Raw genomic sequence first — 27589 nt, 5'->3', positions numbered from 1 at the left:
ACAATTTATTCTGCGCTGTCCTTTCTTCACTTTAACTCTTGTTGGTTCTAACCGCACTTAATGTCTTTGGGTGAGCAAAACAATCATCCTGTAATTGACACAGAGTTTGCGGTACACGTTAACCATGGTGTTCTAAAAGAATAGCAATTATTGGATATAATTTTCCGAATCCGAGATTCTTATCGCTTGGAAACTTCTTTTCCAAGTTTTTCTGCCCCCTCCCCTTCTTCTTTAAGCCTTGTTGCTCGCTTGCTTTGTTGTTTTAAAATATGCATGTCGCTCAGGAATGCAAGTCACGAGTCCAAACTTTGTGTCCAACCTCCCACATGAAATGATCCTTTTATAAGGAACCCGATATGTCTCAATCTGCACTTAACTGAGAGCCTTTGGGTATGGGGAGCGTAGTCTCTTCAAAAAAAAACACAGCACCGAGATTCCATCCAAAAACCCCAGGCTTTTTTGTCACAGGGAAGAAATCTAGCACACATAATTAAAGGAGGCAGCGGCCAGAGGGGAAAGTCTGCAAAAAGTAAGAGTTTTATTTCTTTTGAGATTGGATTTAGGTTGTCATTAAGTACAAATGTATCAACACGTGGCATTTGCATCTCAGTGTTATTTGTATATGTTTGTGTGTGTGTGTGTGTGTGTGTGTGTGAGAGACAGAGAGAGAGAGTGTGTGAGAGAGGGAAGGAGACAGACCGAGATGGAAAAAGAGGTTGCAAAAAGTGATGAAGAAGAGCGGAATTATTTTTTTAACAGTACGGAGCAGTGACTAAGTGAATTCACCAGGATACATATTTTTTAAAGTTTACATTGTAATAAGAAACGGCTCTGAGAGGACTCTAAAGGCAAGAAGAAAAAAATGAGAAAAACGTGAGGAGAAAGGAGATTGGGGGGCAGGGGGTGGGGGGGCAGAGAGGGCTTTTGTCTGTGAACCTGGGGTTCAGTGAATGTAAAGTAACTGGACAGATGCAACTGATTGAATAAGGGTAGAGTGGAGAGGTTTCACTTGAAGATCTGACAGGCACAGGAGATGGTCTCGGTTGGAGCTTCTCTGCAGCCTTAGTACAGCGAATGTAAACAGAATAAAACCTTTAACAGTCAGTGGGGATGTCAGGAGATTCCTTCTGCTATACACTCTGATCACCAGCAGTGACGTCAATACATTTTAAAGACATCCTCTACTGAGCACAAGACGTGTATGCGAACATATTTGTTTCAATAAATATGTAAAAGGTCCCCTTCTTGCATAGGCCACACCAGGTATGTATGCAGAGGTGTGGTTGGGACCATGGTGTGATTGATGTGACCTTTTCTTATTTTCACTACATTCACATGTGGAAAACTTAACATGAGTAGAGTAATGGGGGAGGGGGTGAAAACACCTGGGTTTTCTTCAATAGTGCCGGAGCGATTGGAGTACCCAGCAGCCAGTCTGTGACTCTGGTTCCACGATCAACTATCCCTTTAAATGTTATTTGGAAACATTCTGTTGCAATTATACACCACGCTGAGCCCAATTTTATTCGTGGCTTATTTTAATGCAGTCACATTGCTAAGTCAACAGCGCTTATATTTAATAACGGTCTCTCGCTCCCTCTATAGATTAATATATATACACCACTAACCCGAATACTGAACTGGCACCATCCCAATCACTGACAGTGAATTAAAATATTCACTCTTCACTTTTTCCAATAAAAGGCTTTTTTCTAACTGCGCACATAGTTTGCATTGTATTGTTCGTTTATGAAAATCCATCATTACATAGTGGAACATAACTAACTCTATAAATACACTATACGTACAATTGATACCGTTTTCAATGGGGACGAAGGGAGACGTTATTTGAGCATTTTAATAATTTCTCCTGAGGTAGAAAATCACAGATGTTGGTTTGGTAGACCTAATTTACACTCCAGTTTCTCTAAAGTTTAATATATTCGAAGTAGAAATCGTGTAGCAAACAAAATGCGCGGACTGGAGCATTTGCAACGTAATACTGTATACGCTGTATAACCAGCCACTACCATACGTGAAAAAAAAAGCATCTGCCTTCCTGCAATGACATGTGTGAGGTAGGTCTATTGTAAACGTTGAATCGCTTTAAAGGGAAGAGGAATTGATGAACTGGCACACATACGTTTAGTACATTCAGGACAGTTTTATGACAAAAAGCTGGGACCCTTCATATCGTTCTTTAGATTTAGTATTGCGAGAACTCAGAAACCTAGTGTTGCAATAGCGTAGCTATAACAAAGCCAAGGGAGGCTATAAAAGTATAAGCTGCGCCACAACGGACAAATGTTCAAATGTGAATTTGTTTTAATTTAATTGCACATCAGAACAGACAGGCGTGGAGCTGTGTGAATGATGTTGTGGCTAATATTCTTCTAATTTAGAATTTATTTACCTAATTTCTCAGCATGGCTCCTATTTTTCTTCATAATGGATGGCTAGATTGTTTTGTTAGATTTTTTTTCGTCTTCTCGTTTTAGCTGCAGTGCTACAGATTGAACGTGTAGCCAGCAATACATCATGATATAATCAGTCCCCCTCCCCCTTGCGAAAGGGGGACGCGGACTCTTACTAATTCCCCAATATGTCTACAATAAAAGCCGTGCAGCCTTTGGTGAATTAGTAGCCTCAATGTTTCGCAGATGTGCCACTTAGACCAGAACTTGACCCTCTGATTCCCTCGTAAATAATCCACTACTAAACGTTCCCGTCAACATACATTTTCCAGCATAACCAAGCGAGTCCGTAAAAAAAAAATACTGAAAGAATGAAAAACAAACAGAAAATACCTTCAGCAGCACGCTGCAAGCGAGGTTTTTTAATATAGATGCGCCAGGTAATGACTCTTTGCCGGCCACATCCCACACTTTAATATATTTGGCTTATTGCTGATATTGAGTCAGCCATTTTTAATTTTAATTCATAGAGACTTGCTATGGAGCGAAGCAGCAACAGTCGATAAAAATCTTACAAGCCTGAGACTTGAACGCTCCAGGGAGGACATCACTAGCTTTTGGTAGCACTTTGTGGCCTACATACCGTTGCTATGATTACAGAAGCACCTCGTCTTCTTGTAAAAAGCCAAATCTTTAATCTTTGTAGCATGTTGCCTTAAAGCCAGCCCGGACCGACGTTTGTTTAGAGTGAGAGTGAGTGAGCGCTGTGGTTGTGGGGAGGGGGAGAGGGAGAGGGAAGGAATAGCCCTTTTCTGAGTGACATGACCTCTCTGTTCAAAGGCCAAGCAAGAAATAAACGCTCCTAATCTGAATGGGGCGAATTTTTGTGCAGGTTTGAAACCCTTTCTTTTGAAATGGGATGAATTTAGAGTCAAGGAGCAGTCTTTCTTACTCAACATCGGAACATTTAAAGAGGTTCTAAGAACATACTTGCAAAGGACGTTGTCTGTTTTGCATTTTTATGAAAATTAATTCTGTGTACGTTGACAAAATCATTAAAATTATGTTAGCAGACATCACGTGGGGGGTTCGAGGAACAGACTGGACACAGGGTGGACAGAGACAGCAGGGGCATGCACGCTTTAAGACAGGGGGTCTTTATTAAGTTGGAGCATTTAGAGAAAGAAAAACGAATATCTTACAAAGCTCTCACTATACTACTGACAACAAAACCTGTCAGATCTTCGCTCTCTGTTACTAGAAAGGAGACAGTGTCCTCATGTGAACACCTTTCAAGGCACTATTTAGAGACGTCTTTGTGAATACTCACTTTCTGAAAGGGAGTCTTAAGTACAAAGGCGAGCTACGAAAATTCGCTCAAACTAAAGTTTATAAGAAAGTTTCATTCATAGTTTAACCAGCCTTTGTGTTATCACGATTATTTAACTTCAGATCGACACTTCCGAGTAGTCTTCTCATGTTTGGTAACGACTCAAATGCTGCACATATTTCAAATATTCTCTCTGTGGAGGACGCAGAAAAAAGATAAAGAATCTGACGTTTCGGTGGCTATTCTTTCCTATTCATTCAGACAGTTGAACTCGGTTTACTGATTGTTGCTCTTCGGATTATACATTAATGTCCCTTCGAACTTTGCACGTGATTGCTGTGTGAAAATTTAACTCAAGCTTTCCATAACATTATAAAGACAGAACAAGGAAGGACAAAGGACAGTTTAATAAGCTATCACTGGACAGAAGGAATGTGGTGGTTTTAATAAGAAACAAGAGGAGGAGGGGGAGCAAAACATTCAGGTGAAGCTCAGTTTTTATGAACCACATCAAAGTAAGTTTGAAATCCCCCGCGTTCAGCTCCACATAGATTTCGCAAGTGGGGATGTTTGATATATAGATGAGAGTGTTAAGGTAAGGCGTGCTGTCACAATGCACTCTTGCTAAACTATACAATTATACACTGCAAAACTGTACAACAGAGGCCAGCATGCACCTTCAATTTAAACTGTAATTTTTATTCATCTCCTGCAGAATATTTAATTTGCAGACTGCCTAATATGGACTTGCAAATATTACAGCGCCGGCAGCATCAAGTTAACACCTTTTACTAAAGGGAACATTTCGACAGACGTTAAGCAGTCTCTTTATAATGTTTGCAATTGATCTCACTTCTGTTGCCTTATCTTCTTTCTGTACCATTCTCCATTCATTTACCAACAATACTTCAAAACACCAATAAAACTAAAGGACGAATCAAACAATTTCTGTGAAACAATTCATGACATCTATACTGCCACGTAATCATTAGAAGAATACTTTCTAACGTTTTGCAGGAATAAAGCTTAGTGCCGCTGGCATCTATGTCCTCTGCCTTTTAATGCTATTAACCGATGTTATTCCACACACTGCATTCACTTTTTTATAACATATTGGTGTATAGTTATACTGATATTCTTTTGTCTATTAGCCATTCGCATGTTTTGAAATCTATATGTATTCGAAGTTTAAGATGTGATTTTCTTTACATTTCAGTGAGCTAGTTTGGATTTTTTTAAAAAAATGAGTGTTTAGATGAAGGTTATTGTCATTGTCGCTATGAAATTGAAGCAATTTTCTCAATATTCTACTCAGCATAATGTTGAATCCCATTCTCTCTGTGCTGTGACTTTTGATGTGGGCAAAATGTAAGTGGATGCGTATTGTTTTAAAAGTGTTTGCTTCAGTTGGATTCACACATGGGATTTATCACGGATGCCTGGTCAAAATAATAACACAATATGAACGTGTCCTTCTTTTAAATACCTGGGAGAAGAAAACAGGGAGAATTACGATAGAAACCGTGGTTATTAGTTTTAAGATGAGCTGTTAAGTAGACAGTATTTCTGATATTTTACTTTTACTTTTACTTTTCGTTCCTTTGTTCGGTCGTTCTTTTCCATATCTGCTAAATAAAAATCCATGACGTGCAGTTCGACGACCATTTAAGTCAATTTCAATAGGTTGCTGGACCATACAGCGTTAAATTTACCGCTCTGTAGTATTTGCGGAAATTTTATTCTGACTGAATTGGACGAAGGACCAAATCATTAACTCACGTGAAAGTTCGTGGTTCCGGTTGTGTAAAATTATTAGTTTTTAAAAAGACTTGAGCTATAATAAACCATCCCAGCACTGTATAGCACAAAACAGAACAGAGGCTGACTCTAAGGAAATCAGATGCATTACATCAGTTATGTCACTGTGCTGCTAACAACTTCAAGATGAAATAATTATGATCTTCAAAAAATAAAACCAGACATCGTTTGTAATGTTTTCTGAACTGGTGAGCTGTAATCCAATGTAAATATCACCCCCTCCCTTTTTAAAAAAAATGATAACTGTTTGTGCAATGTAATTATGAAAATAAGATGTTTTACATTTCTAGAGATAATTTAATATCGGCCATCTTTATCCGAAGAAGACTCAAATCACAATTATATATTGCAAAACAAAACGTTGTCTAGTTCGCTTTTTTATTTCAATTTGCGTGCTACAAGACCTAAGTCAACTATTTAGGTTCGACTTTATCCTAACACGATAGAAGATTTTCATGAACATTAAATGCAAAAATAATACCGAAGATGCGTATTAATTTATGATAAACCAGGTTAACAACTATACCCGTTTTAAAAATTAAGTAAAATGTAAAGGCTTTAAGTAACAAATATAAATGATATTTTACATAGACTGTGTGTGCTATTTTAAATCACCTTATCGAGAGACTTGGCAAAGCAAGGTGAAATACCCAACTAAGGGTTTTCTTCAAGATGTTTCCTGGAAAGGTGGATCAGCACCACTTTGAGATGTTTGGGAACGATTTTCTTATATCTCCTCTGCCTATCGGTATGAACTTAGGTGCAGTTGCAAGATAATTGAATTAAAATATTGCAGAGAGCAGATATAATATGCTTTCAGTTAATAGGATACTAATCAGACTATTTTCGTGGCACCGATGTTAAGTGTTGACATTTAATGTATTTGCACGATATGTTTTTAAGAAAGTAAATTCATGAACTTCAGATCACGGCAAACACCGTTCAGCTTTCTAATTAGGGGCATTGAATAGCAATGTGTCGCTTTTCATGACAATATATTTCAACTTGAAAAGAGCCCATTTTGTAGTTTGGTTTTGTGTTTTAAAACATTATTCAAAAAATAAAGTCTACCGGCTACAAGACACGATGCTTATTCATTTACGATAGCTGCATTTAGTATAACGTAGTGTTTGCGCTCATGAAACATAGATAGATAGATAGATTGATAGATAGATAGATAGATAGACAGATAGATAGTAAGGTGGATAGATAGACGGATGATGGATAGATAGTTGGATATATACATAGATAGATAGATAGATAGATAGGTGGATGGATATATACATAGACAGACAGACAGACAGATCGATCGATCGATCGATCGCAGGGTTAAACATCTTTACAAAAATGTATATATCGTGCACAATTAATGTCAATGATTGACTCTTTGAAAGATTATATTTGCTTAAACAATTTGTAAGTGCTAGATGTTTGTCCCTATGTATCCCATTGATGAATTTTCATGTAGTATTTCCATAGTTGTTAGATTGTTTGTCTAAATATGGAGAGCCGTGATCTTCAGGGACTGTTTCCGCGTCCCTTGGTGCTGCGATGTAGTTTCGGAACTTGTGTGCTAGATGGCGCTGTACTCGCGAACACAACATCAGCCGCAGGAATAGACGGAAACATTGTTTCAAGCTGTTTTGCTTTAAGATTTATTTTAAACACTTTTACGCACATGCACAGCTGTCCAGGTGTTTTCGATTTTAATAGAATCATACAGCCCAGTTCGTTACATCGCGTTTGATTTTTTTCCCAAATGCACGGTCGATGTCGATCACAACGTATTAGTTTTGTAGCCCAATTATTGTTTAGCTATAATAGATTTCGCACTGAAAAACACATCTGTAGCTGGAGGCACTCGAGATTTTATTGTCATATAAGCTTCACAATGGTCAAAAATATTTTAAACAATAAACACACTTGCGTATGATACGTTTTATTATCCGTGAATATGAAATGCTATTGAAATGATACACCTTTTTATAATAAATCATTTTCACCTTTTGGAAATTTGTCTTTCAATTCTCCACTTAGCATCTCAAACAACCTGCGAACTTATTTGGCAGTAACGCTTTGGTAATGTCTTGTTCGAGACCGGCGTGGTTAATTATTGAGCGCTTAACCACGAGCTCAGTATATTTTTAATTGAACTAGAACTTTTTTCGACTAGAAGTCAGCTAACGCTGCCCAATCGAGCGCTAAATACAATATTTGCCTGCAATTGGTAAACATGGAAGTAGCTTCCCGTACAGAAATGCATCAGATTTGGTAAAAGTGATTTGCCAGGGGGTTTGCAGGAACTAATTGTATTTATCGATCTGGCAGAAAAATTCGATTTGTAATATCAAATGAAGCTTTGAATAAAGATCGCAGAATTAGTCATTTCACGTCGGATGTTCCCTTCAACCTTAAAAAGAACGAGCAAATAATTGGGAACGAGTTTCAGTTTGAAGTAAATGGAAACCATATTCCAGGGTCAGAGAAAATGACTAACTTCCACGTTAGCGGCGACCAACCTATAGTTCCTATATACACAGTCTACGGGGAGGGGAGAAGCGGGAATTGTTTCATTTTCGCTCACACTCCATCAATTATATATTGTTGATAAAACATATTCATCCGATTTTTAAAGTAAGTATTAAGTATAGATGGACTACATTTTAAAAATATCGTCTGTGGATCCCTATTTGTATCATTTATGAGTGAGCCGTGGCACAACGGAGCATTACAAACTGTGTTTCAATTAATTTGCAATCAATCTAATTTTTAAACAGCTTTAATCAACCTCTTTCAACATGCTTGATAACGTAGATAGGTATTTTGCGCGAAATAATCGAATCAATTTGTCAAACATTATGTATGAACTCAGAAGGTATCGCCCGTTAGTTTTACAATCATACCTAACGGGCCTATAAAAGATGAGGCAACGGATTATTCACATGTACACCACATGTTTTAAATTTGTTCTATTTTAATAGCTATTTTGCATTTCATTCCGAATTTTACATTTGCTTCCAGTTAAGTGTCGTGAAACGGAAAGCAAAACAGAACTGGCAGCAGTTACGATGTAACTAGGTGGCACTGAAACCCACAGCAAAGTGCAGGCAGAGCAGTAACAGTAGCCTAGTGGCGTCTGCAATCTCACAGCGCGGCAGCCGGCGAGTGGAGCCTGAATAGCGGCCACTGCACACCTGCACACTAGGCCTTCCTCCCTCAGCAACTGCCAACTCTATAGACAGCAAAGTAAACACAGGGTTAATTCGATTTATTGGATGGTTAAATATCCTGTTAAAAACGCCAAGGGTTAAAATTACCGTTCGTTATCAATTGTTAGATAATATATTTCAGATGCGCCTTAACTAATATTAACATAAAAATTGACGAGATCGATTAATTGAATATAGATTTTTAATCCAATGTGAAATATTGAATGACAATCTCCCTTATATGTCTTGCCAGAGTGCCAACGATGTTAACACGATTATTATCCACAAATAAATGGATCAAATCTTATTTTTTAAAAATTAAATAACAACATAAAATATATTATTGTTGCTATTTGTTTTTCCCTGCGCAAAATAATTTGAAATTAAACCAATTGCTTTGTGCCACTAAAGCCACGAATTCGAGAGGATCTCTCCAAAGCAAAATGGTTCGATTTGTTAAAATCTCAAAGATTGTCGTGCACAAATGAACTAAGTCGGTTTGGGATATCTTGGAAGGGAGTTTGAAAAAAGTTTGGAAAAACTTGTGTTCTGATTAATAAATTTAGAAATCCCAAGTGTCAATATAAATGTACAAAACATCTAGCAACGAATCTTTGCCACCGGACTCCCGTATGTTGCGGTTTTTGTTTAATTCTTATAATATGGTCCCTTATTGGAGGGAAAATAAGGCAAGGTTAAAATGAATATGCATTATAAAATTAATGTACGTGAAATAAACGCTGTTCCGAGCAGCATTAGGAACGCTAAAATCAGTTTTAATAGAACGAGCAGAATTTTCTTTCAAATTTACACGTGAATTGTCAACCTGAGATCAAACGACAACACCTTATCAGTTAGTAGAAACCAACGTGTTCCAATGTAATTATTCACATCAAAGAATAGAAAAAAAAAATTATGCAACACGGTTATTAGACGTTAGCATACCTACTTCGGCCTATTTCATGCTATAAGGTGTGCATTTTACTGAAGGGATAATATTGACATGAAACTAACATATATTTTGGTTTATTTTTGACTGTAGAATAATTTGAGTTGAACGATTTCTTCAGAGGCTATTCTAATATAGACGTTGATGCGACACTTTCAATTTCTCCAATTTAAAAATCGCAATCGATGAAAGAAGTATTGCTTTTTATAAATTCATTAGTTTGAAACCGGTTCATATACTTGGTAAAGATTTGGGATATGATATTGATTTCCATGAAAGTATTAAGGAAGCTTTTCTTTTTATAGCAACACCATATACTGGGCAGTTTGCTCTCACTAAATAGAAGCAAGTCCATCTTTGACGTTGACAAATGATCTACACAGAACAAGATCCATTTAGGGATGACTTTGAAGGGTTGCAAGAGAAAAAGTGGCCAGGTGAAAAGGGTTTAACCAGGTTCAGTGGACAGATGACAAGGCTGTCTCTAGCCAGAGCTAGTGAAGCAAGATCTAAGGCTAATAGAAGAAAGAAGGCTTGCTATTTGAAGTGGCTAGTCACCGAGGAAATAAACAGGACGATATGAATGCTGCAAAGTTTAAATAAATGTTCAAATTACCAAAGCTAGTGGAGTTTTATCTGAATGTTCAGGATTTATTCTTGAGAACGGACTAAAATACTATCTGCTGAATGTGTAAGATATAAACATTTCAGACACTGTGCGACCATGCAACATTTCAAATAATTAATTCCCTTCAACAATCGTATGAAATGATTAAAGCCACGCAATTCAACAGGTCGATGTATATATATACAATATATATAAAACAGATAATTGATGTAATGTTGTGTAATGTATTAGAACCTTCCTTTTGCATGATTTTAAAAGATAAGCATAAATAATTTATGAATAATTTAGGTACCGGGAAAGCAAAATGCAATTATAAGTTTGCATTTTAATTTTGAATGAAGTTTCTCACATTTAGAAAAAATAAAACAAGAAAGGCTGAAAACTGTCGATTCCTACTTTCCACATAGATTGTATGTGGTGGTATATTGAAGAAACTGGGTAGCAACTGGGATTCAAGAAGGGGAAGTGGAAAGAAGGAATAGACTAGGCCTTTTTATTTTGCTCTTTTTATTTTACTACTGAATCTTGTTGGGTTGCTGTCAGGATCTGGATATTTAGCACGAGCTTGATACGGACGGTGGCTCCAGAGGCTCATCTCCAGGGGGCTTTAATTAACAAGCTGTCGGGAAGCTGCAACTCCCATCAAACAGCTCCTGCCCAAAAGCAAATCCGCTCACAAATTCCAGGTGCAATTCAACACATTCCTCATTTCTGGATGAAGCAAGTTCACCGGTACCAAAGTTTTCTTTTAAAACTTTTCTTTATACATATAAAATAGGCCCCAATAAAACTTTCGGAATTATAATATATATTTTCAATTTAAAGCTTCCGTTGGCATCTAAATGGCAACAAATTGTAATCAACAATAAAGCGCTTAGTTGGAAATCCTTTGGAAGAGGCAGTGAAAAATTAAACGCCTAAGGAAGAGAAGTCAAACAAAAAGGCAAAGATGTACAGCACGCAGACGATGTAGAAAAGTGATCGAGAGTATTAAAATACAGAAGACTGCAATAATTTAGAAGACAAACGGGGAGAAGGGAGACAAAGGGAGTAGGCGATGTGAATTTTTTTAAGAATGAGCAAAGTCGCAGAATCAGACTGTTGAAAATAAATAAATTAAGCAGAAAATCAAAACATAGAAACTGTACTAAAAATAAGAATAAAACTAGCGAGAGCTGCAAAACCAATGGGACAAAGGAGCAGAATGTAGAGAAATATATGTTACCAAGCATGCACATAAATGAGGAACATCTGTCGAAATTATACAGTATATTGTATATTTATTCAAACTTTAGATAATAAATGAAGAAGTTCTAGGAATTTAAAAATCATTTGTTTCTGTCCTTCATTAACAATGCTATGATGCAAATGCCCTATTTTATCCCTTTTGCTGTATTTGCCAAGAGATCTGTGAAAACTGCCTGATTTATGACAATACTGCAGTGCGCTGTCCATGGTGCTACTCATCGAGTGCTCAGTGCCTGAGATCGCAGTAACTGAACGGTGCCTGAGTCAGCATTCTCCCCACTACCAGTTTAAAGACAAGCATACCCCCGTGTTGTAAATAAGTAAATGGTACATGGAGCTCGACTCTTTAATGTTTCATTTACCATCACCTCCCAAGGTTTTCTGTATCGGGAGCTGACAGCAGCTTAAATATTTTTCTTTGAAACACAGCGTTTAGCTTTTAGATAGATGCGAGATGCTTTTAATGACACTTCTGTTCACGTATTATTTTACAACAATGTTCTCAGATATGCTTTAGAATTTCACATTCTATATTCCTTTTTGACTTTCGTTTTACATATATATGGATATAATTAATATGCCTTGTGAATTAAACCACATCAAGTAGCTCTAAGCTATAATTTGTGGCTTTCAAATTTTATGTTACTAGTGCTTTGGAATTTATATTTCACAAGTTAAGTTCCGTGTAAAAAAATGTAAGCTAACTAACCAGTAAATAACCAAATGCAACGAGTAAAGCAAATAAAAAATAATGATTAATATCCTCATTTCCGCAACTTGAAAAATTGGTACATTTAAACTTTCTTTTACATTTTAAACGACAGTAAGTTGGCGCACGAACGGCCGATGTAAAGCAGGTCAACATAAATGGAAATGGACGTCGTTGTTGCATATAATATTTAAAGCATTTATATTTAATATCAACATATATATAAATGCATATATATGGACAGCTCCAGTTTGGTTTCCTTTGTCACCTATATCCTTTGCATTATGTGAGGTGTTAACTGTTTCCAAGTAAATAAAAAAAGCAAACAATACTTGGTACTTTGGTCATCACTCCAGAGATTAAAAGAAGTGCACGGAATGTGGACACCCTTCACAAGCTGCTGCCAACTCTATAACAGTTTAAAAATACTGCCCAAAAGCAGAGGTGACAAATACAAGCGAAAACGAAAAAAAAGTACTTTATTTAAACTTAAAATTGTTCCCTTTTATGTTGCAGTGAGTAATATCCACTTCAAATGAATTGGAATTTAGTAAAAGTAAATCCATTGAATAATTATATGGTTATAAGTAACCGGAGCTCTTGGACAACCGAGGACAAGGGTTGGAAGTAAACCTTACTGAACTGTCCAGTTCCCAATCTCTATTGGCTTCTATTGTTTTCGCATTAAATTTCCATCGCCATAATGAGCACAGAAGACTGAGCCCTTCTAGTGCAGTCAAATTGTTCCTCTGATAAAGTTTAGTAAAAACAGTCCAAGTAACTGAAATGTATTTAGTCTCAAGACGAGCTCTTTGAGGACAATGGCACCTGTGCACCAAAATGATATGGATTCATGGATATTTGACTTATGTTTTATTCAGAGACCGGTGTGAGTTGAACCAGACGTCAATTTATTTAACTCTGGTTTGAAAGTTCAAGCCCAGTAGTCTGTAGGAAATCGATGTGTAGATGCAGAACCATTTGACGAAAGTTGGCGCGGGTTAGGTTGACATCAACCTTGACCCTGAAGGCGAAGATAGTTAGATCACTTTTATTTTAACTATAAGTTTGGTTTGAAATGTAATGTTTTTGTATTTAAGAGCGAATGCACTTCATTTTGCGACAATTTACTTAAGAAAATGGGTTTAAAAACTAGGCGCAAACACTATTGTTGCTAGTGTTTGTGGTTCTTCGGAATCTACATTAATGGCTTGTGGATGAAGTTTCAATTCTGTCTTCTGGAATTAAAAGTTTGTTCAGTGCAAATGAAATGCGTTGTGGAATTTTCACTCAGCTTTGAGCGTGAGATAAAACAGACCTGAACATATCATTGGAGTAGTAACAAGTTGGAAGCTGTGCAGATATTTCTCAGTATTGGCACCAAGACAAAAACTTTCCACTTAGGTGAGAGCTGAATTGCCTGAATGGGAAGAGAAGGTGTTGGTCTGGAGTGCAGTCGAGCAACAGAGGAGCGAACACCTGAGCTCCATGAAGTTCGATGACGGGGACCTGGTTGGGGGAGAGGGAAGAGAACACTAATCCGCAGGAAGCATCAGCTCATAATTTTTAGAGAGGTGACCTTCTAACAATTTTTCAGCCTTACCTGCACGGCAGCAAGTAACTAACAGAGGTCATTTGGCTAATGCTGTACTGTCACATTCTATAGCCCTTAAAGACACATTTTCTCAGAACCAAATAAATGTGTTAAGGAACATTTCTATCCAACATTGCGCCGTTCCCTACCCTGCCCTTGTGCATGACTGTCGCCTATCAGTGTAGATGATAGCAGTATCAAGATACTAAATATATTTGTCATGTTAAAATAGGAATAGCTTGGCTACCTATGAGTTTTTAATAGTTTAATATTGAGAATGTTTTCCCATATAAGCGGGCACGTTGATGCAGCACAGTGTATTTCAGGATAATTTCCAGGCATAACGGGCATAGTACTTTTGAAATAACCTAAATTGCCCTTCTGCGGATATATCAATGAGATTGAGAACAGCTGTTGATCAAATATCACTACGCATCAATCAGGAATAAAGTTGATCAGATTGGCCACAACGGAAACTTGGCATTTAAGTTGTCGATCAATTTCAGGGCAAGTGGCCTGCTGATGTATTCAGCAATGTCATCAAAAAGTTAAAATTTGAACAGAGATTCAAATTAAGTTTGACATAAATGAGAAAAAAAACCTAAGATGTTCAGCGACACTTGAAAACTGCACTGGCCTGTGTATGAGAGATGCGCACAGCTGCATACATATGTGCAAATAGACTTTAAATAGCAATGTACCAAATCAAACATACACGAATATAGATAAACTAGTCTGTATATTAATGTGCGGAAAAATCAATGCTCTTCATGTGTAGTTGCAATGTTTTTTTTTCTGTATGATAGTGAGGATGGTTAGAGGTTGGAGAAGAGACCCTGGCTAATTTCTAATTATTACGAAGAGTATTTTACTCTTTATTTTTGTAATGTCATGTTTTTTGTCATGTTTTATTTTCAAAATACAGAACCTGTATCGTTTTTTTTCCTGAGTGCGGATAAGAAACGAGCAAGTTTAAGAAACTGATACAAATTTTAGTTTTTAAAAAAATAACTTGTATATCTAAACTTATATGTTCAACATTTCCTCAAATTAAAAAGAGAATTCGGTCCTTGTGAGATGAAAACACAATCCAAATCAATGCAATCCCTTTCTGGGAGCTGTTCTCATAGCGAAGCTTGCTCAAAGAAAATGCAAAAGTAAACCAAGCACATGAGGTCAATATCAATTAATAATTTCATGATTTCGCCAATATTTAAAACATGTTGACAAACGAACATACGGTTAAAATTATTATCTATAAAAAATTATGATTTTGAGTCGAAAATAGATTTGGAATTGCGCCTAATGCATGAAATATACAACTACTTCATTATAAAGTACGTCTTTAGTTAAAATCACTCATCAAATTGGTTTGTACGAAATGATGCATATAACCCGATTGCATCTGGTTAGAACTGTTAGCTATTTTACACTACGAATCGTATTTTACGGAACTACTTTGAAGTAAAAGTAAAAGGACTGAAATCCCCACGTACATTTTAATCTCTATTATTACCGACTAATAGATTTCAGTTACTAAGAAGCGATGTAAAGGTTTCTACATCTCTTGAAGAAACACATATTCTTTTTTTTCTCTCCGAGAGACAGAGCGAAAAAAAACAAATCCCTAAGAAACTTTATAGAGCTTCTTAGATTTTCCTTAGCATACGTGATAAAACATTGATTGTTGCAGCTTGGTGACCCATGAAATTTGGAGGTTAGTTTTCACTTCAGACTATAGCATATAATTATGCAAATAAAGAGCTGTCACTGATCTAGTGAATAAACTCACAAACACGAAGAGCGTTAGCAACTAAAAAGGTTGAATCTAAAAGGTGAAGCTTTTGCCTATAAAAATATATGTTAAATCGTAAGAGTTAATAGCATTCAGACGTATGGCATAATTGCCATTGGAAGCTCTTTTATCGCTAGGCTAGAACTTTTATCGTGTGCTTCAGTAGTGTCTGTCAATCAATCAGAGGTGCATTAAACTATATATATTTTTGATTGTCCTGATTGTTTACTGGAGCGATTTCATTCGGGATCCTCTAAAAAGAAAGCTCGGTCCGCAATCGGAAACAACATTTTTGTCAAGTAACCTTGATAATTTTCACGTCGGGGGTTTTTTCACAGGCACAAGGCACGAGGGCCACCATCCATTATCCTTCACGTTCTTAATGAAGGTGGCACGGATTTAACATTTGACTTCATATTAAATATTCCTTAACTATCACATAGAATGTGAATGCATTTGGCCACTTTCAACAAGTGATACGGACCTATGGATTATACCTCTTTGTCGTATATAAGTACATCATTGATATATAGCTATATTGATAGATATATTGATAGATATATTGATAGATTGATAGATATATTGATAGATATATTGATATATAGCATTCATAATGTGCGACAGTTATATATGAATGTCATCTGAAATCCAAGGTGTACACCGCAATTTATTAATCTGTTATCATTCACAAAGGCCATTTACGTTAGTTTCCTGTCAGCAGCTAGGTATTTGTTTTTACTTTTCTCAATGTTGTACAAAAATAATTCTACATTTGTTAGTAATGCGGGGATAGAAATTTCACAGAACAGCAGTGCCTATTTCTTCCTGTGCCAGTTTTTTGAGTCCCAATGTTTATATCCGGTCCTATTTTCTATGATAAACTAACACCCGAGAACAACTCAGTCAAAGCATGCCCACAGCAGAGCAATAAAGAGGCCTGTAACTTACCCTTTATAGGGTTATTTATTATTTATAGTTATGTTCTTTTTTACTAGTTCCTACCTTCAGTTATTGACATTAATTTCACTCAAACGCGGCGGACTGATATGATGCCCACCAGATTTGAACAGGCTGCCCCATGCATCATGACAGGAAGAGTTAAAGTTATTACACAACAGAATTTAATAATGGTATTGACTGAAAATATAAGCTATTCGAAGAAAAACATTTTCACAGGGGCAGAACACTCCTGCATGTATTACAAATCTATACATGGCGTTACGTGGACAGTATAACTGGAAATCGTTAGCTATATGTTAATTCATATTCACATAGGTGATTGAGTTCTGACATACTGCTTCAGGCCTATAGGTCATCGCATATTGATATGGGTCAAAGGTTCTCCCATCTTGAAGTATATCGTACTATTGGATATCCATGGGCGATATAAACGTCTTTGCAATAAATGATGTTCACTTAATTTCAGGTATCTAGGATGTAAGGTAGACAATAATTCTAGTTATTTTCGAAAGTTAAAATTTATATTTGCTTTCGATGAATAACTCCAGCTCCTATTAGATGTAATAGCAGTGCATGGAGAAATTATTTCCTACTTCAATTTCAAACTGCGCAAATATTTGTTTACAGCACATTTTCTTTTGTGTCTTCATTCTTGTAAACCAAAATTGTGAAACATTTTTGAGATTCTTTCACGAAACAAACCTACTTATATTAACTTTGAAATTATGCCCAGGTCGACATATTGATAATCCAGATTTCATTACACAATTCACAAGTATTGACGTACAGGAAAGCGGGAAAGCTGATCTGCTCCGTCTGACCCTGTTGCACAGGTAGGAAATGAATGGGGGAGATGTCCGAATATGTAAAATGTTATATTTCAAATTCAAAACTTAGTTTTTATTTTTGCATGCATAAAATATGTTTAGCATATTGCCTGCGCCTTGAGCTACAAACAGGAATTCTGAATTAAAACTTGACCATTAAAGAAATGTTTAGAAACAACCAGCTTTCCTCAGCTTTGAATTAGGGGTAATGCTTTTATCACCTTCCTCGTGCTAAGGACACAGACAACATTTTATTTCTTCAGAGACATCAGTTTTCAATGTTATGAAACCCAATATCAAAGGCTTTCAGAAGTAAAAAATGAATTTTGGTTCAATTTAAAATGGGGGCAACTTTAACATTTCATATCAATGAAGGGAACGCGTCCTTTCCTGTAGAATCTGAATTGAACCTAAACAGTACTTTCCCTCTTTCCCCAGATGTCTGGCGAGGGTTAAAGGAAGCAAGGACTCGAAGGCTTTGTTTTATGTTGCATCAAAAAAACCAAGAGGGATTACTGGGTTTGAAAACAATCCCGGCGCTGAGGTTAAGAAGTAATTGAGTTAAATGAACTTTCGTTTCAATAATCTCATCTGATAACGCTGTCTGAAAGTCGGCAAGCCGTTTTCTTTCTTAGTTTAGACATCTGAATGTCCAGGTGATCTCACTTCTCCTGTTCCATCTTCCAGACTAAATTTAACTCTGTCTGGAATTAGCCATACGATAGGCTTGGTATTTTTCTGGATCCCACGAAGACTCGAATGGCCACTAATTTGAAAGCATAATTAAGAAACTAATGTTCGAACTCTTGCGCTGAATATTGGTCTCCCGTCTACGAACTTCCTATTGAAGTTGATTAAACTTTGCTTCAAACTTAGGAAGTAACCTGATAACATGAACTCTTCCAACTGACTTAGGACATCAAGGTCCACAGCAAATGTATCAACTGCGAAGAGTTACTCCCTTCCTAAAACTAACTTACTAGTTAATTCAATTGGAAAATTAAATAAAAATGTCAGAAATCATCATCATTAAAAAAATCGATTTTTTTATTGAAAGAAATGTGATTTCAAGAGCACTTTCGACTTAAAGGATTTCTTGGTTAGAAACGGAGATAAATGGTTATTCTGCTGTGATACTAACCACTTGAACCTGCCATTATAATGTTTCGCATGTTACCTTCTGAGTTTCCATGATTGTTCTATTCAAAGATTGAGCCACGTCCCATATCAACAAATTACTCCGTTTTCTGATTGAAAGTTTTTAATACATGAACACCACTGACAACAAAGACACTGAAACTAAATGGAGAATAAACCTTTATTTCGATTCAGCTTGTTTAAACATTGTCATTGGAAAGTAAAATGCTTTAAAATCAGGGTCATCGATACAGCTTGATAAAAGTTAGAGTCGGATTTATGCACTGGAGAACATAACTTTTCATTCCAGTGCTTCAGTTTCATAAGGTGGATTTCAAAACTATCACAAATAAAAATCACAGCTCCGTTTTAAAGCTTTTTAGTTTGAAAATTCATTTTCCTCTCCTTTACATTTCCCCCCACTGCCCCGGTTCACAATTGCATGGAAAGCTCCTATTCACTTAGTGCTGTCAGTCATCCTCAGCCGGCATCGTCTCGAGGTGATTTCCTTCCTTTATGATAGTTTTCAAAAGTAAGCCTGTAATATTTCAAAATCTGACTAATTACATTTCCGATTACAAATATATGCACAACGTTTAATACTCAATATAAAAGGGAGCGGGCAAGAGAGCGGATTCTTTAAATGTAACCATCACATTGCTTTAAACAATTAAGTCTTACAATGCAGAAAGTAATTGACTGAAGGGTATTTTACGGGTTCCATTTTTTCTTTCACTTTTCTACTTCATGATTAAAATGAAAACCAATTTAAATCTAAAAATATTTCGTTGACCATTTCTACATTTCCTTGACTAACATATAACTGTAAAAACAATATCGACCAATTTTAATATGTCTAGAGATTAACTGATGAGTCAACACCAAAAATTAAAATGCTCGATTTTGGGGTTAGCTTAGTTCATTTTACAATTTCCACACTTAAACTCTATGCACATCGAAAGAATGTAGGGATAAGGCACACGTTCTGCAGGGACCAGTGTCATTTTGCAGAAAGTGCTGGAAATGTCAAATGACTTTAAACTCCAATCAAAGCTCCAGCTGCAAACCTGCTATCCTACTTCTACGGGAGTGAGCTGCACATGCGCCAAAGGAGCTACCAAAGGCTTCCCCTGGGTCCTTTTGCCTATTCACATAACCTAATGGAGCTTTCCAGCCATTCAGAGCACTGGCAGCATTATAAACTCGAACAAATCACTTGAATTAATCACTTTGTACGCTGCTTTGTGCAAATTCATATTTCTCAAACTTTGTATTGCTAAATATTTAATCAAAGGCACGTATTTTAATTTTCATCTAGCATTTTAGTGCTGTTCTTCTGACTTATGTCTGCAATAACAGGAATTCGAATATTCTAAATAATCTACTCTCTGTTTTGTATTAGTTCATGTTCTAAAATACTACAAAAGCCCCAATTTACAAATGGTTAAACAAAGTAATGATTAATTACTCAGAGGATTTTTGAAAGCATGTCTTAAAACATACCTTACATTACTCAAATTTTACCATTTGTGTGTCCTAGATTTTAACAGAATTCCCAAGCTACGCTATAGCCAATGCATCACATCTCTCGAGCAATAACGAGCAAACTGTAAAACAAAAAAATTAACTTCCAGATAGAATGCCAGGGTCTAAACTAGTATTAATATGCAATTTCTTGTTTTTGATATTTGGAGCATTACTTCCTTACAAAGCAAGTTCACAATTACTGTAATGCTTAAATCATTAAAGTCCCATTTTAATTGTTGTTAGAAAAGCTGAAATGATTTAAAACGGACAATGAAATATCACTTAAAACAAGAATTGCAACACACATTTCATATGAGCTCATGGAACTAATATATGTTTTCCATAAAGAGTTTAAAAGTCGGTGTTTAAAACAGATTGCTCAGCAACTAGCTAAAAGCAAGAAAATGTAAAATTCCAACAAATGTAGAATGAAAATATTTACAGGGATCTTTCAACTACTTGTTTTATGTTTTTGAATGCTCCGAGGAAACAGTGCTATGGTGGCTCTATTGTTTGCATTGTCCAGTTTGCAATCTAGTTTTACAAACTCAGCTAGTCATTTTTGAGGATATATTTACGTATAACTGTACATTGATCAGATCACATAATGGATACATACCTCTTGATTTAGAAATTTAATTAATGCTTTTTAAAAAAAGATAGCTTCAGTTTATGTTGGCCAACAGACAGAAATTTACAATGAATCAAATTCACTCAACGTATCTTTAAACATCCTCCAGCTTTAAGAAGTGTTGTTGGCTTTTTTTGTAAAACAAACGCACAGTTTCAATAATACAAAGCTATTTTTTAAGCAGCTACAAAAAGTGACAGCTGGCATCACCAAAAACAACTGTCATCTTTAGCGACTTAAATGCATTTGAAGTCCCTTGAAAATTATGACAAGGCTTGAGTACGTGAAAGGAAAATGTTGAGTGGCTGTGATTCTCGGCTATTTTAAAAGCTGCTGTACATAGGCCGACAAAAGAGAGGCTGTCTCTTTAATGAAATAGTTTGGCAGGCTTTAGGACGTGGGGGAAGCCAATAGCCCCATGGCATTAGCACAGCGCAGGGCTGTGTCAGGGCAATTAGAGCCGCTCTGTGCTGCACTGAGCAGAACTGCTGTCACTCTTGATCTGTGCACCGATCGGTGGCACCAAATCTGAGCTCGGGACCACAGGAAACACAACCGGCAAACCCATATTGCTTTGACAGTTGCGCTCATCTAGAAATAATGCAAAATGCTATTTAGATGTATACACCGTGACCCTTTGCTCCAAGAAGAAAACAATCTAATGAGGGACCGGGGGACTGCCAGCACAAAAAAAGCAGGAAAATGGCATTTTGCTTCATAAATCTTCACTTTTCTTTCGATATGAGCTTCTTGTTGTCACCGTTGACTTAGATTTTGCTTCAGTGTTCTGTGCCTCTAAAGCTTGAGTAAAATACTTGAAAATAGAATGAAAACTCTTCCAGGAAGTTAGCTCATGCCGTTCTGTACCTAGAAATGGGTGAAAAAGAAATACAGTTAATGGCTGGCTATACCCACCGTTTGCGTGTTAATGTCATATACTGGTAATTTGTGGGGAAAATCCCTTCTCAGTTCATTTTCTTTTGAATATGGAGGAACAACCCACCTATGAACTCCCAATATTAAAAGGTTGGCATTGTTTGGCTGACTAGCTTGTCGAAAGCATTCCTTCTGAGTAAAAGGCGGCAACAATCTACAATTGTTTTTGATGAAGAGCATGCATGTTTAAGCCACATGTTAGTAGTCAGTAGTAATATTAGTGATGCGAAGATCCAAAAACTAATGTGCAGCAGGGCAACTAAGTTTCAAAAACTGAAACGGTTTGGGGAGATGGGAATACCATCAAGTCAACTCAGGATATTCAAAATGGAGGATCTTCTTGTCAATTTACCGAACACAGGAATACACGCTGTTCCAAATGACAACAACTTAACAACTTATGTCACGAACGGTGCCATTGTATATTACTAAATTGGCCTTGTAGAGGTCTTGGAGCTAAAATTCTGTGGGGGTACATGGAGCCAGAGCTGTGGAGAGAGATTGCTGAGGTCCACACAATTTCAGCCCGCCTGTCTCACAAGGCCATGCAAGTCATTTGATATCGCAGCCTTTTGCGTGAAGCAATTGTTTTACGGTTGACTCCAAGTACCTTATTGAAGCAGAACTGCACTCCAAATACAGAATTCCAATATGACAAACCATTTGCCATTCACCCTCATAGTGTTGGATTCTTGATCCAAGAATAACTGTGAATTACAAAATCCCGATCCAAGCATAAAATGTCCTGTAATTATCTGCTTTTATTGCTCTGCACATGAAATTTAGCCAATCCACAGCCAAGTTTCATCTAGAGACAGAAGCACATTCTCAAAGTCTAATTACTTTTGTGTAAAACAAAGGATTTTGTTAACTGTTTTCTGTTTTGTTTATAGTAAATTACCAAATGAATGATTAAATGGGCTGTGGCACAAAGATTAGTAAATTGACTACTTTTATCTGTGGTTTACAGAAATCCTGACCCAAGCATAATCCTGATGCAAGCATAACATTTACAGGCAAAATATTTCTGCATTTATTAGAATTCAACAGCAATTCTTATAAGTGTCAGTCTGTGCATTATTTCTAGATCACAATGTTCTTGGCCATTTCTAGAAAAACAGATGTGATTTCATTTAATCGAGACAGCAACACTAAAATAAAATAAATCTTGATTTTGAAAGGAACTGCAATTTTAGAAAGGTTAAAGGCTACAGCTGAGATCAGAACATAAGTAAGTGCTACATCCAGTGGTAATAGGTGAGTGCTGATTTTTCTGTCTGAAAAATTTCCATGCAGGTGAGGCACCCTAGGCTGCTATAGACAGGAACTGCTATTAAATATCAGTGTCCATATGCCCGTGCTCACAAGATGGCAGGTCTCTCTACATTTACTGCATTTGCATGGATTTTGAAATAAAAAGGACAATTTATTTAAGTTGATGCCACTGTAATCTTCAATCATTTAACTGCCAGACTGCAACAACACTGATTTTAACAACTGAACAGTAGCACTCCTTTAAGGGGTGACCAGCTGTCATACATGCTGGCACCTGACTAGTAACAGTCAGGTAACAGTCAGTTTCATATGAACAATCTTCATCCTTGTATTAACTATTCTAGATACTTAAACGACTTTCTCATTCAGTTATTTGGTGTAAAATACAGTTTCCAGGCTGAGGTCAACTATATGTAAGCTGCAAAGGTGATTTACATGCTCGGCTTAGTGACCAAGCATGCTTATTATCAATTAACGACATAAAACTAGGCCAAAGCCATGTGATGTGGGTCAGTTCTTGTGAACAGAGGCTGGATGAAACACCAACACTCAAGGAATGGCTTGGCAAAATGCAGCACAACTGTCACTTAGTAGCATCAAGTGATTTTGTCTATTATTTACAGGTGTGATACAGGATGTACATGTCATGGACTGCTTGAAAAATCAAGCAAGTTTTTCAAGTGATTCAGACTGCATGATCTGTTCACTAATCTGTTCTAGGTTTATCCAATAGTTTGATGAACCAAACACAGACCACATGTCACTGGTAATTATGAAAAAAATGTGCATGTCACATCAAGAAAGAACAGGAACGATGTAGTTTAAAGCTGGCAAGCATATGATATTTAAAGGAGATTTCAATGTTGCACATGGCAATTACACAAATCTTAGTACAATAGAAGTGTCACAGATCGCAGCAACATTAATTCAGTGAAGTTAACTACTAGGGCACAAGCAATACATTTGTAGAGATTTAAGCAATAGCAAGATGACAAGTCTGTGAATCAAGGTGGTGTGGTCATGTAATGCTTTGAATTATCAATATACAGCATGATATAGTAGCTCAGTAACAACTTGAATCCTCAATCCACTGAGCTCCTGGTCTTAGCCTCACTTATGTGAAGGATAGAAAATCAGAGGTTGTGCACTTCCCACCCAGGAGTGAGAAAGGGAGGGAATAGGGGAAATCAGAAGAAGAATCCCTGGGTCATTTTCACACACTATTTGGTGGCCAGCTCAAGAGTGATATTGGCAGGTGTGTAAGGACTCTGCCTGTCTTTTGGCTGCAAATGATGTGTGACTCATGAGAACCCAGAAGAAGATAAGCAAGAAAATAATTGTTAAAATACATGGAAATTTAATTTCAGAAGCAAAAGATTGAGCAACAAGTGGAACATGCAGAAATCTCCCTTACAAGGAAGTGCATTACAAAAAGAATACCAGCTGATGAGTTAGTTACTTACACTCACATCAGTGTCAAAAATGAATAGGAAATATTTGTTGGCTAACTAAACTGCAAGAAAAAACTATTTAAAATACTAGACTTTAAATTCTGTTTGCAGGTCACTATGCATGGGGCAGTAAATAAAAATACAAGAGACCTATTAGTTTAGGATCATGATTGCTTTTGATCAACATATCACATACACTGGCCATAAAGTGTCCCAATAATCAACTGCACATGATCACTCCATCAGTTTAAGGCAATTATATCAAAATCATTAATTCACCAAATGGTGTCTGAAAATGACCCAGGGATGCTTCTTCAGATGTCCCCTATTCCCTTCCTTGCTTACTCCTGGGTGGGAAGTGCACAACCTCTGAGACGTGCACAACCTCTGATTGGGAGTAATCATCATGCATCAAGAACTGAGAACACACAATAGCTGGCATCTGGACTGAAAGGCATTGCCAATGCAAAGCTGAATGTAGCCATCTCATAAAATTGTTTTAAAAATATATTGTTTTTAAAAAGATTTCCAGGAGTGATTTCAAGGCAATCTAATCTGAAGATTCAGGTGACCAGTAAAAAGTGCTTGAGTCAAACTTTTGAGGTTTTTGACATCATCCAAAATTCAGATTAGATCAGTGCCTGCTGTTAATCATTCTTATGCATCCATTATTTTCTAAATAAAGACACTGTTAATTTTTCACAGGTTGAGAGAGTTGGCAAAATGCACATCGGCACTTAACTTTGGATATTTAATGAAGTCCAATAAATCAGAAAAATAATACTGCTTCTAAACATTTACTCAGGCTGCACATTTGAAGTTTTTAATCATAAATATTATAGGGTCATAACCTTTTTGATTTAAAACAGACTCCTAATATAATCATGTAACATTGCAACTATGGGCAGAATCTTCGGGTTGGCGAGTGAGGGCTGGTCCCGCTCGCCGACACGTAAAATGACGCGCGGTGACGTTGGGCGTGCGTCCTGACGTCACTGTGTGTCATTCAGATATTCAGTTTGGCGCGTGCACACCGGAGTAGGCTGCATGCCCGCCATACTGTCAAAGGCCTATTGAGGCCATTTAAATTCCAATTGAATGAATTAACTGAACTGTCATGCCCAATCCACTGGCAGGATACGGTTTCATGAAGGTTTTAAAACATTAATAGAAATTTTTAATAAAAGTCATAGACATGTCCCAGCTCATGTGACACTGTCACACGAGGGAACATGTCTTTAAAATTTTTTCCTTTATTAAAATTTTTAAAAATCAAAATAATCTCCCTGAGGCAGCTCTGTGCCTCAGGGAGATTTCTGTGCTCTTTTGCACGCATGCGCGCGAAAGAGCACAGGCCCCAATTCACACTATTCCCCCTGCCCGCACATGGAGCACTCAACATCTCTGGGTATGCGTCATGCTGGATGGGCCTTAATTGGCCTGCCATGTAAAATGGTGGCACGCAGCCAATTGCGGGCGGGTGATTGGCTCCACACGGCCGCCTGGGTCATTTTCAGACACCATTTGGTGAATTAATGATTTTGATATAATTACCTTAAACTGATGGCGTGATCATGTGCAGTTGATTATAGGGACATTTTATGGCCAGTGTATGTGTTATGTTGATCCAAAGCCTTGCTCCCGCCCAACCCCCCCCCGCCTCCGAATGGGGAGAAAATCCTCCCCTATGTTCACGTTGGAATGAATTTACTGTTTTTTCAAATGCTCGAGCTCTTTTGCAGCCTTTGAAATAATTTATTTATTCAGAAGGCTTTTGATAAGGTCCCACACAGGAGGTTAGTAAACAAAATTAGAACACATGGGATTGGGGTAATATACTGCTATGAATTGAGAATTGGTTAACTGACAGAAAACAGAGTAGGAATATACGGGTCATTCACAGGATGGCAGGCTGTTACAAGTGGGGTACCGCAAGGATCAGAGCTTGGGCCATAACCATTTACAATCTATAAAAATGATTTGGATGTGGGGACCAAATGTAATAGTTCCAAATTTGCTGCTGACACAAAATTAGGTGGGAATGTGAGTTGTGAGGAAGATGCAGGGAGGCTTCAAGGGGATTTGGGTAGGCTAAGTGAATGGCCAAGAACACGACTGATGGAATATTATGTGAATAAGTGTGAAGTTATTCACTTTAGTAGTAACAACAAAAAGGCAGAGTATTTCTTAAATGATGAGAGGTTGTGATGTTCAAAGGGACCTGGGTATCCTTGTTCCTGAGTCACTAAAAGCTAGCATGCAGGTGCAGCAAGCAATTAGGAAGGCAAATGGTATGCTGGCCGTCAGTGCAAAGGGTATTGCGTAATGGAGTAATGATGTTTTGCTGCACCCATGTAGAACCTTGGTGCAGCCACACCTGGATATTTGTGTACAGTTTTGGTCTCCTAATCTGAGAAAGGATATACTTGCTTTAGAGAGAGCACAACAGAGGTTCACCAGACTAATCCCTGGGATGGCGGGGTTGTTTTATGACTAGAGATTGAGGAAACTGGGCCTGCATTCTCTGGTATCTTGAAGAATGAGAAGTGATCTCATTAAAATTTACACAAGTCTTACAGAACCTGATAGGGTAGATGTGGATAGGATAGATACCCTAACTGGTGAGTCTAGAACCAGGGGACACAGTCTCAAAATAACGGACAGGCTATTTAAGCCTGAAATGAGGAGGAATTTCTTCACTCAGAGGGTGGTGAAACTTTGGAATTTTCTATCCCAGAGGGATGGGGAGCTCAATCATTAAGCATGTTCAAGACAGAAATCAATAGATTTCTGGATACAAGTGACAACAATGGATATGGAGATGTTGGGGAAAAATGGCATAGAGGTAGATTATCAGCCATGATCTGTTTGAATCGTGGAGCAGACTTACCAGGCCATATGGCCTACTCCTTCTCCTATTTCCTATATTCCTATTTTGAATAATATGCCTATCTTCCTAAAATGTCTTCTATATTTTTATAATGTTGACTATTTGAAGGCATGAGACAAATTCGGGGTCCCACAGCACATTTCTTTTCATATATTTATTGAATATATTTGCATACTGTAATCTTGTTACATATTTTACAAAGTGTAAAAATATAACAGAAGCCCTCAAAAGGTTAATAATCACTAAAATCTGAAATCATTA

At 37.1% G+C, this 27589-nt stretch overlaps 1 protein-coding gene and 1 long non-coding RNA gene across 6 annotated transcripts in view; one reads left to right on the top strand and one right to left on the bottom strand.

The window, feature by feature from the left end:
- Positions 1-376: 376 nt before the first annotated feature.
- Positions 377-18509, top strand: LOC121276947. The gene is made up of 3 exons (XR_005942767.1): positions 377-529; positions 17388-17487; positions 17920-18509. It is a non-coding gene; the product is annotated as an uncharacterized LOC121276947 (long non-coding RNA).
- A 276-nt stretch (positions 18510-18785) lies between these two features.
- Positions 18786-27589, bottom strand: part of fam172a (family with sequence similarity 172 member A) — a 684886-nt gene continuing 676082 nt past the window's right edge. For all 5 annotated transcript variants that reach the window (XM_041185659.1, XM_041185660.1, XM_041185657.1 and 2 more), the window contains one exon: positions 18786-21643. In XM_041185659.1, the coding sequence (XP_041041593.1) occupies positions 21492-21643 (152 nt within the window). In that variant the 3' untranslated portion in view covers positions 18786-21491. The remainder of the gene's footprint in view (positions 21644-27589) is intronic.

This window comes from Carcharodon carcharias, chromosome 4, assembly GCF_017639515.1.
Source record: "Carcharodon carcharias isolate sCarCar2 chromosome 4, sCarCar2.pri, whole genome shotgun sequence".
NCBI lineage: Eukaryota > Metazoa > Chordata > Chondrichthyes > Lamniformes > Lamnidae > Carcharodon > Carcharodon carcharias.
The sequence above is the reverse complement of the archived record's forward strand: the minus strand, read 5'-3'. Positions and strand labels throughout refer to the sequence as shown.